Source organism: Petromyzon marinus, chromosome 14 (assembly GCF_048934315.1).
Source record: "Petromyzon marinus isolate PM22_M1 ecotype Great Lakes invasive population chromosome 14, UKy_Petmar_22M1.pri1.0, whole genome shotgun sequence".
Classification (NCBI taxonomy): domain Eukaryota; kingdom Metazoa; phylum Chordata; class Hyperoartia; order Petromyzontiformes; family Petromyzontidae; genus Petromyzon; species Petromyzon marinus.
The window spans coordinates 13,970,158-13,982,767 of record NC_133680.1 but is presented as its reverse complement, the minus strand read 5'-3'; the positions used below and the strand labels follow the sequence as shown (position 1 = coordinate 13,982,767).

General features: G+C 43.4%; 1 protein-coding gene across 3 annotated transcripts in view; it reads right to left on the bottom strand.

The window, feature by feature from the left end:
• Positions 1-12,610, bottom strand: part of LOC116942296 (E3 ubiquitin-protein ligase MIB2-like) — a 64,095-nt gene that overhangs the window by 31,443 nt on the left and 20,042 nt on the right. For all 3 annotated transcript variants that reach the window (XM_076067112.1, XM_076067113.1, XM_032954019.2), the window contains exons 12-19: positions 10,273-10,429; positions 9,034-9,188; positions 6,594-6,720; positions 5,803-6,027; positions 4,171-4,349; positions 2,815-2,870; positions 1,152-1,272; positions 909-996 (exon numbers count right to left, since the gene is read on the bottom strand). In XM_076067112.1, the coding sequence (XP_075923227.1) occupies positions 909-996; positions 1,152-1,272; positions 2,815-2,870; positions 4,171-4,349; positions 5,803-6,027; positions 6,594-6,720; positions 9,034-9,188; positions 10,273-10,429 (1,108 nt within the window). The remainder of the gene's footprint in view (positions 1-908; positions 997-1,151; positions 1,273-2,814; positions 2,871-4,170; positions 4,350-5,802; positions 6,028-6,593; positions 6,721-9,033; positions 9,189-10,272; positions 10,430-12,610) is intronic.

Genomic DNA, 12,610 nt, shown 5'->3' with positions numbered 1-12,610 from the left:
AGAGTTACCTTAGGGCATGATATGCTGGTTGACCTGCCGTCACATGACCTGATGATATTGGAGGGGTGACACCGGTATACAGGGGCCGCTGGGCGGTCACGTGGTAGAGGAGCTCTTGGGAGCCTTCGGGAGAGGGCTCGAGAGATCTAGAAGGTGGGCGGGGCGAGGGGCGGAGCCAGCCCTAGCCCGGGCCGATATAACGGGGGCCCCGTGAGGGGCTCGGGGTTCTTCGGGTTGTTGGTGAAGAAGATCCACGTCGGGTTGAAGAAGCCTCTAGCCACGTGGTCTGGAACCCAGCTTGTGGTCCGGACTGGGGTAGCGGGACCGTGTCAAGTTCTGCCGTAGCGTGGTTAGATGGTCGTTCAACACCCAAGTGTAGGTTACGTTATTCATAATAAAGGTTTACGTTATGTTGTATTGAGTTGATGGAGTAAGACAACATCTGCGACTCAGTTGGACTCACTACACATATTAAGACGACGGAAAAAAAGGTCTTAAAAATCATGAATATGATTTGATAATTTTTAAGAATGGTTGTAATGGTATAGTTGGATAGAAATTAAAGTAATGACAGCTGTGTCTGTCATGGGAGTTTTTTTTTGTTTACCGTACTTAACCACATTAGAGAGTGTGGGTTGGTGAAGTGAGGGACCCAGGACTGATTCAGACGTCACTCGCCACTGATGTTAGCCGTAGCCTCCGGTTACCCGATTCATGGCGCTGTTTCCTTACTCCTGCAAAACTGACGGTGTGCTCTTAACATGGCCACTGGGCTATGACCATCGGCTCAATACACTTGAGAACTCGGTTTAATCACACATAGCCATGTGGATTACACCCCAGGATTTGAACATTGCCAGCTCAGTACTGTGAATTGGTATTGGTAACTTCATTAAAAAAAGCTTTACCTTGAAGTAATCCGACATGTGGTCCCAGTGAGTGGGGAGCATTTCTGATGTCGGGAGACCCTGCGACTTGCCTTTGCCTGCACCCAGCCTGTCCCACAACACATACATGCACAATGCAGAGAACACGGCCTTCACGATCAATGCAGGCCATATTTAGTACGTCAATGGTAAGGGCCGACTTTGTTTACAGGAGTCCAACTTCAGAGATGGAAGCATCGATGAATGTCGGTGCACTTTTCATACCGCTCGGAGTTCAAGTCCTCTTCTGACGAAGATGATGATGAAGAAGAATATCTCCTGTTTTTTCTGATGGTTGAGTGATCATCTTCATCTGTGCTGTCACTGTCCTCCTTGGCCTTGACATCTGTTGGAACATTGAGGTGGTATCATTGCCATGTCGAATTCATGCACTGCCAACTCGGATCATATCATACTGCCCCAATAACCCACTACGTGCTGGGCCGTGCCACCACACAAGCCACAACACAATCACACGCAGGAATCAAGAGTCCACCGCTTTGTTTGCTAAATCTGTTTCTTTCCAGCTTGTACGATACATTTTCTTGTTGTGGCGCATATTCCCATCATTTACAGGAAGTGCTGGATTTGAGTTTCCGCTCACTTAAAAGAACCATTGCTAGTTTTCACGTGAATAATGCAAAGCTACTTCAGCCGCTGTTCTGACACTTTAATTATGGACTATCGCAAGGTTCCTGTAGTTTTCCATGTACAAAGAATTTATAATTAATGAGGCCCAACGCAAAAAATCCCTGGGTTTATCTTCCACGAAGCTCATGGTTCACCCTAAATCGCATCCGCACAAACCATGGCAGATGCAGATACCTGATGCACAAATGTTAAACTCTCCAGTAGTGTGCAACTGTGGTCATCCAGAACAGACCGTACAATGTATAAAGACGCAATGCCCGATCCAAAAATACCAAGGAGACATTGCAGCGATACACTCCACTGGTCCTTACGCGGTTATCTGGCTTGACCACCTGAATGTGAAATTGTAGTTGTTGCTCTGCATCTTCATCAGCAATACGAAAAAAAGAAGGCCCAACAGAGGCATGTGGGTTCACGTGTGAGTGCGAGTGTCACTATCACTCACTGCTTTGCCCTTTACCGGTCAGGCAGCAATAAGAACACGATATTCAACAGGCTTCATCCTCCCACCAGCTCAACGGCACTCATAGTGCACGGGCAACCCTCTTGTGGTGATGTGGCCCGAGTGCTTCACGAGCAAATTGGAAGGTTACGAAGTCGAATCTTAATTGGGCATCTACTCAGCTAATCCTTTCTGTGCGGTCAGGAAAACGAGTTCCACTCTGATAACTGTTTTTTACCCTTTTATCTGGCAACAAAACTGACACCTTTTTTACAAGGAGTCATGTTTGCATTGACCACAATACCTGCGGTCGGAATGCAAACAAAAAAACATAACTCTGATAATGTATGCACTGTGCTTGAAATTGATTGGTTCACACCCGAGCTCTCATACGCTGATGGTGCATTGTCTTTGAGTTGTGCGCCTTTTGGCATCATCTGGTCCAACGCCATGTGAGACTAGGCTCTAAGAAAAGCTGTCTCGGGTGTGGACTAATCAATTTCAAGGACAGTGCATACATTATCAGAGTTATGTTTTTTGTTTGCATTCCGACCGCAGGTATTGTGGTCAATGCAAACATGACTGCTTGTAAAAAAGGTGTCAGTTTTGTTGCCAGATAAAAGGGTAAAAAAACAATTATCACATTTTGCTACTGGCAAAGGAGGTTCCAATGGTGAGTTCCACTCTGTAACAAAGCAACAGTGATTGCCTATACAGTGTATGGCTCCTGGCATGAGAATGTGGAGTTTCTACCACTGGCTTAGGGACATCAATTGAGTTGCTTCCCAAAAATACCTCTTACAGGTTGGCTTTTGGCTTTCAGAATTTCTTCTTCAGCCTCTTCGTCCCCACTAAGGAGAAACAAAAACAGAAAAAAAGGTTCCACAACAGCTGTCTTAACGTTTTGTTGGGATATAACGTGCACTTTCCCCCTGTATTTCAAGCAAATGTTGAAGGTGCAACTTAGAATTAAATAATTCGGTAGGTGTGCATTTGTATGATCATACTTGGTTAACTTTATGAAAACCGGGCCCAAAGTTTTTCGTGCGTCTCACTTTTTCAGAGCACCTTATAATCTAGAGAATATGGTAATCGTCACATCCTTACAGTAACGTGCCCCTTGAATGTGACACGTGTATGATTACTCTGTACTGAAGATAGGTAGTGTATGTTGCGTTACAACTGCCAACAATCTGATTATTGCGAACGCAAGAGATGTCCTTGTACACTCATCATACGCATAATGCACAGTACATTTTTGCGTACTGAATTCAATCACTAAGAAAAACACCACAAATACAAACGTAGAAGAATTTAACTTATTGAAAATATTCGACTATTTGTTTGACATTTAAAATATATGTTTCCATGACTTTTATTGACAAAGATGTTTATACTTTGATGCATTGAGATATTCGTAATATTCTGTTTACTCTTTTCCAGCACTCACCCAACCGTTCACCCCCTCCCTCACAATTTCCACTCCCTTTTTGTCTGTTCTCGGTCGGGGTGTCATTACAGGACTGTAGTATTTTACCCTCTGATGAAACGTTTTATTTTTTTCAGACGCTATGGAGCCATGAGCACACAGAGAATGTGTTACCGGATATCATTTGGTGATTTACGCCTGGGTTTTACTCTCTATTGTTGCTACTTTTATTGTTTCCAAGGTTGTCCTTTCCTTACCGATGCACTCCAAGAGCATAATTTTAGCCATTAAGGCCGAATTGACTCCACTTTGATCGTCTGGTCTGTGTACACTTCTACGAGTGGTGCATACATTGGATAGAATCTTTTTCCCTTGTTGTCCAAAGGGGGTTTTGTTCCACTGCCTCAATGGCAGTGGAACAAAACCCCCATCTTTATCAAACAGGACTCCGTGACATTTTTAAAAATAATTCTTCAAAACCAGTTTTGATCTTGATTTGAAGCTTTCTTGACTGCAGGAATCCTACCTCAGCATTTTCTTGCTGTGGGTGTTCCACCTGATGAGGATTGCTTGTGTTGCGATCGAAACGTCATGATTTTTTTATTTTATTTCTACCTACGTGACTTTACCGAAAGACCAGTTTTACTTAAAGAATCAGATTTCTCACGTGAGACCCAGGCAACACGCACCGCTGTGAGTTGTGATGCGAGCGGAGGACATACTTGTAGGCTTTTTCCAACTTTGTGAGGGTTTTTCTCAGCTCGGGTTTCAGGATGTAGTCAAAGGGTGCCTTGCCCCGGGCATTGGTCTGGCGGAGGTTTGCGCCCTCCTTCACCAGGAAGCAAGCAAGAGCTTCTCCAGCGTAGATGCTCCCGGCACCGAACAGGCCAGAGTCGCGCAGCTGAAGCGCACAGCACGAGTTACGCGGCGCGCATCACACGGCATATGGCACACTTCACATGGCACGCGGCACGCGTCACATGGTGCCCGTCACGCGACACGTGCTGCGCATAACACGTCACACGACACACAGTGCGCGTCATGTGCCGCGCATAAGACAGCGTGCATGTTGAGCCACGCGGCAAACACGAGTTGACCCGGTTAGCCCAATGAACAATGCATCACCTACAGCGTAAACCCTCCGACTGACTCGTGAGTGCACAGGGAAATCATTAACCGACGCTAAAATCCCCCATGCCTCCACCATGAAATTATTAATTGTCACGATGCAGTGTTGCCAATCAATCACCTGTTCATATTTGTTATGCTTTTAATATCTTATTAGTATTGTGTTTGTATATTCTGTCTCATCTAGTAGAGCCTCATTTGGTCCACTAACTTATATTTAAGTAAATAGCAATACAATTACATGCTAATTTAATAGCTATTTACTTAAATAGTAAACAGTGACAATCTATGTGGACGGTTTTATGCATGTTTTGTGATTACATCATTTTGAATGATGAGTCAATCAGTGGTTCCGAATATAGACACATGAATTGCTATCGTATCACTTGGAAAATGTGATTCACTGATATATCGGCATCAAAAGGGACTCGTGAGCCAAGAGTTGCAGACGACAACAGCTCAACAGTGAAAATGGGTGGAGCAGTGGTGCAGTGGCTAGCGCATTCGGTGACGTGGAAAGGACACTTAAATGGTGCCTGATAAAAAAAAACCTCTCAATTATTCAATTCCACCATCGATTTCCCACGATTTTATGGAAAATAATGCTTTTCATAATTGCCATTGAAATTCCGTGCCTTTCATTAAATCTACTAAAGACAATCATAATTTTTGGTGAAAATATTTTTTAAGCATTCTCTATTATTGCTTTGACAAATAAAAGCCTCATGACCCCACTGCGTGGAGGGTGGAGAAGGATGGGGCGACTCTCGCCGAGAGAACTGAGAAGAACCAAACTAACATTGTGGAGGGCTGTTAATGGAAAAAGTCATCCCACTGGCTTTTCTAATTTGGTATTTTCGGGATAATGAATTAAGGTTGTAACTATAATTGTGGGTTTTCAGGGTTCCTGTGGCTATGAGACTCAGGAATTTAAATCCCAGAAGGAATTTAAATATTTTTTTGTATCAAAGGGGGTGGATCGCGCAACTTGATACTGCTCTATTGATATTATAATAGCCAGATGCGTGAATCGGGCTTGGTCCGTTTTTTATTAATATATTTTCTTGAATCTTTTTTTATTCTTATTTACCTGTTAATCCGGAGCACCCTTGTCGCATAATGCTGTCACATACACCCCCCCCCAAAAAAAATGTTTGTTGCGCCCCTGAGTGGAGGAATCAATGAGTAAAGTTGGCAGAGAGTGGCCCGAGAAAGGAGAGACTCACGATCTGCACGATGGTGCTATCGTCCTGGAGGAGGTGGCAATCTGTGGAGAAGAGGTCGGCCTCCTTGAGCACGAGGTGCAGTGCCGTGTTGCCCCCCTCGTCCTCAACGTCCAGCTTGCAGGCCTCGCGCACGAGCAGGAACACAACGTCCACGTGGCCGCGGCCCGCCGCCAGCATGAGGGCCGTCTGGCCCCCGCACGTCCTCGCGTTCACAGCAGAGCGGCCCTGCGCAGGAGATGCCGTAAGGGCCATGGTGTGCATCTTTAACTTGTGGCCATTGCTACAGATTTTAGATTCACCGAGGGAAAGACGATGGTAGTACAGACATATTATTGTGTTGATATAGGGTCATTCTACATTTAAAACATCTCTGTTTAATGGTTTGGAGTTGGATGCCCTCTGGTTGTTGCTACTTTTTATAATCTTATAACGGCCATGCACGGGTCAGCCAGGCAGTCAGCATCCTTTATTTAACCAGGAAAAGCAATAAGCTCATTGAGACACGAAAGAGCACTCCGACTGGCACGCACGTTAAATAAATTCAACATACATACAGCGCTGCTTAATTTTGCAGGGTGATCTGGGTTAGGTTAGGTAGTGCATGTTATAACTAATGTTCATTCTTGCTGCTTTCGTTTGTGCTACTGATTTATTGACCTCCCATACTTAAAAAAATAACATTCCTGATCTAATGTCTCGTGATTCTTGGACTATTTTAATATGAAATACGGACAACTGGTGCCCAGATGCGGTAGCAGAAATAAAGCATGCAGTCCATGCAGAGGAGTCACCTGCTTGATCAGGATGTGGACGACGTCAAGGCGACCATTGTAGGCTGCCAGGTGTAGCGGAGCAAACCCATCACTCTTCTGCTCGTCCACCAGCTTTGGAGATTTGGCCAGGATCCGCTGTACTGCCCTAGACGAAGCACAAATGCACGGCTATTTGCAGGACAATTTCCCTTGCCGTGTAGAGATATTCCATAGTGGTTTGGCATTAGGAAAACTGTGCAGGTGCAGAGTGTCCATGCATGCATCATTCATTTTTAAGAAATAATAATAAAGACTCCGTGGTTGTAATTCTGGCAACACATGTATTATATATGTGATGTTTTTTTATTTTTTACTGAAAAGCTTGAGTGATCTTAAACAGGACCTGACACAAATATTGAAACAATTATCCAAGGTGTTGGCGAACACCTGGAACTCTCTCACATCTCACATCTCGGTACAGGCAAAGATAAAAATCACCCGTATAGCCTAAACAGACTGTAGGGACAAGTGTTGTTCGAAAGCACCTATGAAGGCCGGGCACACGAGGGGGTGGGTGGCCAGTACCACGCCTTTGTATTCCCAGTGCTAATCTTTACACACCACTCATTTGAGGCTTAGTTGACCTAGGGGAGGTCCAGGACTGACCGTCAGCAGGAATCGAACCCGGCTTGCCGGGTTGATAGCGCAGTGCCTTAACCACTGCGCTACTACTCCCCACAATGTCAATTCATATCACATCTCAATACGATGCGTGTCACCAACATCATGGCAAACTCATGCAGGTTTATAGGATGAGACTCAAATGATTATTCATATTACCACGTCCGTGTACGTGTATTTAAATTAACCTTGCTCATACTGCTGTGTGATTTTCATTCATTAATAATGCATTACACCTCGATGGACGTTCTGGACAATTAAAATAAAATTTTAGTAAAAACATCTGTTAAATTTGACTACATATCAAACACAGGGATTTAATGAGGTGGCCGGTAGGTTGAGAGGTCAGAGATCAGTTCACTCAGCTGGGTTCAAATCCAGGCAGTAGCTTGCGATTAAAGCGAATTGTCAAGTGTAGTGAGGTGATGGTCTCAGACACCACGGACTGTACAGACACAAATTACTTCACAAAAAAACCCATCAGATTAAATTTGGTTAAAATACAGTTCCAACTAATGGTTGTACTGACATGCAACGATCACTACTCTCGCTGGCAGAGTTGGGGGGAGATGGGATGCTGCCCCCTGCTGTGTGGAGCAGAAGTCACTTGGTGGGAGCTCAGAGGTAGCTCTGTGATATCTGCTTCTGTGGACCATTCTCTAGCACAAAGGGTTGCAGTGCTCTGTGAGGAATTTAAATGGATTAACAGTCTCATAATGACACCCGTAGCTCAGCTAAAATTGCAGGAAAAGGCGAGAAAATTCAGATGGATTTTATTGTTATGGTAAAGGACAGTTTGGGAAAAATAGGGTTGAGATTACTTCCCTCATGAATAAGACACTGGCCTACATGGAAATGGTTAAATACATTCTACTGATGATAAAAAAAATCTTAAATCCAGAAATGTTACATTACATTGTATGTAATGTAACGTAGTCTGCATATTACAAAGATGATCATATAAAGACATTGGCATATAATGCAAAAGAACCAATAATGTATGATATCACCGACACTTCAGAGATTGGGTGCCAATTATGATGCAGATGATTTAAATCATTAATTTGTTGTATAGTTTCCATGACATATGCTGTCCAACTCTTGTTTTGATCCTGGTAAATGTTAATACTCGAGCAATACAAGCAGGGATACTGGTCTGTGTGACATGGCCCAGCGGTAACGTGTTGGCTACTTATTGCACAGGCTCACAGTTGGAATGTGGCAGGCCGCCCTCGTTATTACCGCAAATGAATTAATTATAAAATACCACGTACCATTGGTTTCATAGGGGATGTTAGCAATTTCCCATTCCGATGATGTACGCATATGTCATCAGTTTTACACGTACATCATCGCAACAGAATCGTAAGCAAAAGGCCACGCGGGAGGGTGTGTGGTATAGTTTAGCGCCAGCTATCAAAGAGTGCTGTAGTGTCGCTAGAATTCGCTGCAGTGAGTACTATGTCTTTAAAAACAACGGCGCTACGCCTATACTCTTTGGTTCTATTGGTCTCGTCCCTTCACCTGATGAAGGCCGCTTGTGTTGTGGCCGAAACGTCGTGATTTTTTGTTATTTTATTTTCACCTACATGACTTTACCCAATAGAACCAAAGAGTATGGATCCTAGCAGTCGCGAAAGCTTTAAATCTAGAGGCGCTACGCCTCTCTAAATAAAATTAATGCCGAGCTGCTTGCATGTTCCAAGATTCAGCGGTGAACAGGAACCCACCCTGCGACTGGCAGACGTCTTGGAATGGGAAAGTGTGACCATTGAGGCAGACAAAAAGTGTTGCTTACAGTTTGCTTCCCTTGAAAGCGGCGAGTTGCAGAGGTGTGAATCCACTTTCATTCTGCCGCTCCAGGTCGAGTGTCTTCACAGAGGTAAGAGCCTCAATCACCTCCTCGTAGTTCTCAGCTATGGCATCGTGGATCGGGGAATTTTTGGTAGAATCCTGCCAGGGAAAAAACACAATTATGGAAATCTTACGTTTACAAGTTGACAATGTGCTACAACTACAGATAGTCCCCGCGTTACGATGGTCCAACTTACGATATTTCGATCTTGCGATGGCGATAGCGACACAACGAAATTGTAAAATATTTTAAATTTCGCGCGGCAGGCAAACGCAGCAGCGTACGAGGTATGAATCTTGGTGAGTACAGTAGAATATGATACGTTACGATACGTTCAATGCATGTATGATACATAGCTTTAGCGATTTCATTTTAGGGTTACCACGATATGATACGTTCAATGCATTTTAAAAGTTTTTATAGCAGATAGGATTGTTTCCTGAAAAGACTTTCTATTAAATTGCAGTTCATATAGGTAGGCTAAGAATTTACCTTGTTTTTTACTTTAAATTTTACTGTGCAATATAATATTGTAATTAATAGATACATACAGTATATAGTTTATACAGTACGGTACTGTAAATTGCTCTGTTTTGCTAAATTATCACCATTCTTTAAGACTCCTGGGTAGGCTAGGCCATCTTCGACTTACGATATTTTTGACTTACGATGGGGTCGTTGTAACGTATCTCCATCGTAAGTCGAGGACTACGACTACCTGTACAGGGTTAAAATTAATTCATTATAACACTGAGTTTGGTGGTTCCGTTGTACAATGTCAAAAGCAAATGCCCACCTGCAAAATACTAACCAAAATGTATCAAATATAGAGCAACTGCTTGTACACATTAAATTCCTTAAAATTAACGTTGATTTTCTCTTTTCTGCAGGGTTATATGACTCGGACACTGCATAAATATTCCCTTGCTTTGTTGTTACATTTTTTTTCACTATATATTATTTTATGTTAGAATATGTTATTTGTTTGTCCTTGCACGCCTAGGCTGGAATTCCCTCCCATCGTTCCTCTGCGCAGGTTCTCATAACCTTGCCCAATTCGGGAAATGCATTAACTCGACGTTATCCATGGCAACTTTGCAATCGCTGACTGTCGCTGGCCGTTGGGCCGGCACTCAGCAACCTGGCCAGCACCCAGGCGAGCGAGCCGGCACACGGTGCTACCTGGGTGTTGACATCGCAGGCGTGCTCGCACAGGGTGCGCGCCACCTCCCCGTAGCCCTTGCGGGCCGCCAGGTGTAGCGCCGTGCGGCCCGCGTGGTTGCGGCTGTTCACACGCGCTCTGTGCGACACCAGCAGCCCTGCCATGGCTGCTTCATTCCTAGCGAGCCCACGCACACACACGGACGGCAGCCACGTCACCTTTCAATCGCCAACAGCAAGGCACTGAGAAGTCGGGCAAATTCATACGCCAACGTGACGCGATGTATACGCATGTATGTTGAACTTCTTTCGCACCGTACTTAGCCAACCGTGAAATCACCTCTGCATTTCCCACTGTGATTGAAGTGAATGCGTGCCTTTGTCACTCAAACGTTTTACTTGCAATTTAGGGTAAAGCTGCAGCTTAGCTTATGGTATTGGTAACATTATTGATCCAAATGTTTCCCAAACTTGTGCTTTCATGATACAGGCACCTTATTAAATGCAATAATAAATGGAAGTTGGTAAGGCACAACCTTCAATATGTTCTCAGCCAGGCACACAAATCAGCATCAAGACAGATTATACCCATCTCAAATACCCAATATGCCTCCTTTGCCTCTCTTATGCTTTATTCACTGCTCATTCTAAACATCATCATTGATTTTTGGGTTTTTCCACGTAATGATCCAGCCAAATTTGTGTCGTTAAGACCCTGCACCTAACACAGCCAAACAAATTAAACTGCCACATTTACAAGCATTTAACACCCCAATTATCATCGTTTCAACTCACAGGTAAGGTAAAGACAGTGATGTACATGACAACATGCAGCCAGATGTCATGCCACTTGCAGCGTTCACGTTGCAACAACCATTGTAAACAGTTGATTCGTTCTTTTAAACAGCAAATGTATTTTTCCACGAGTTTTCTTTTTAACAGTTACACAATTTTGATTTAAAGCTTTCGTGACAGCAGTAATTCATATTCTTAGCTCTTTCGGTAAAGTCACGTTGAAGGGAAACAATAAAATAATAATATATATAAAACAATAAAAATTCTCACGACGTTTCGACCATAACACAAACGGTCGTCATCAGGTGTGAAAAAAAACCAACGGCAAGAAACATTTGAAAGAAGTGTCGGTTTGCATTAATTTATTTATTTTTAAACAGTGTGTTTACTTATTTATAATAAAACGTCAGCGCCACGCGCAAGCTACCTTTTTTGGATGTCCTAATAAAAAAGAGACCTGATGGTTCAATGAGCCACTCTGTCTACAGGAAAGCTACCCATACGGATGCTTATTTGAAACCGGATTCCCACCACCATCCATCACAGAAGAATTCTCTCATCAAGACTCTGTACCATAGAGCCTATCCAACCAGGAACACATAGGCAGTGAACTCAAGCACGTACACCAAGCTCTTAAGGCTAATGGTTACTCCGACTATACAATCCGCAAAGCTATCACTCAAACCATGAAGAAGGACCCTCTTGACGAGCCTTTCAAAACCATCACTTTACCCTACATTGCGGGGATCACAAAAAAGATCTCCAAAATCTTGAATAAACACAAGATCCAGGTCCGTTTCAACACATTCTGGACATACAGTACCCTGGTGTCTACAAACTAAGTTGCCTCTGTGGTAGTAGTTACATTGGAGAAACCAAACGCCATGTCTCTGTCCGCATTCGTGAACACAAAGCAGACCTTAAACACGGTAGGACCAACACCTCGGCCGTGGCAGATCATTGTTATAATTCAGTAGGCTCACATGACATTGACTTCTCCAAGACAGAGGTTCTTTGTAAGCCATCTGGCTACCATGAGAGATTCGTTCATGAGGCTATCCACATATACAAGCACAGAGACAATTTCAACCGAGAAGATGGATTCTGGCTTAGCAATCATTGGAAGGATTTGATAAACCATTTCAGGTCTTAATTGATTGTTCACGCTTACGGTGGCTTTCAGACAGCATACATTAATTTTTCGTCTCCCCCCTCCTCTTTTCAGAACATAGATGGACTCGTCCTTCTAAATAAACTGCCAAATCGCTGCGCGTGGCGCTGACGTTTTTTAGAAATAAATACAAACACCGTTTCAAAATAAATAAATTAATGCGAAACCGACACTTCTTTCAAATGTTTCTTGCCGTTGTTTTTTTTTCCACACCTGATGACGACCGTTTGTGTTATGGTCGAAACGTCGTGAGAATTTTTATTGTTTCATATATATTTTATTATTTTATTGTTTCCCTTCAACGTGACTTTACCGAAAGAGCTAAAAATATGAGTTACACAATTATGTAATTTACACGGCTGCTTTCTAAACGAAACGTTTGTTTTAACAAAC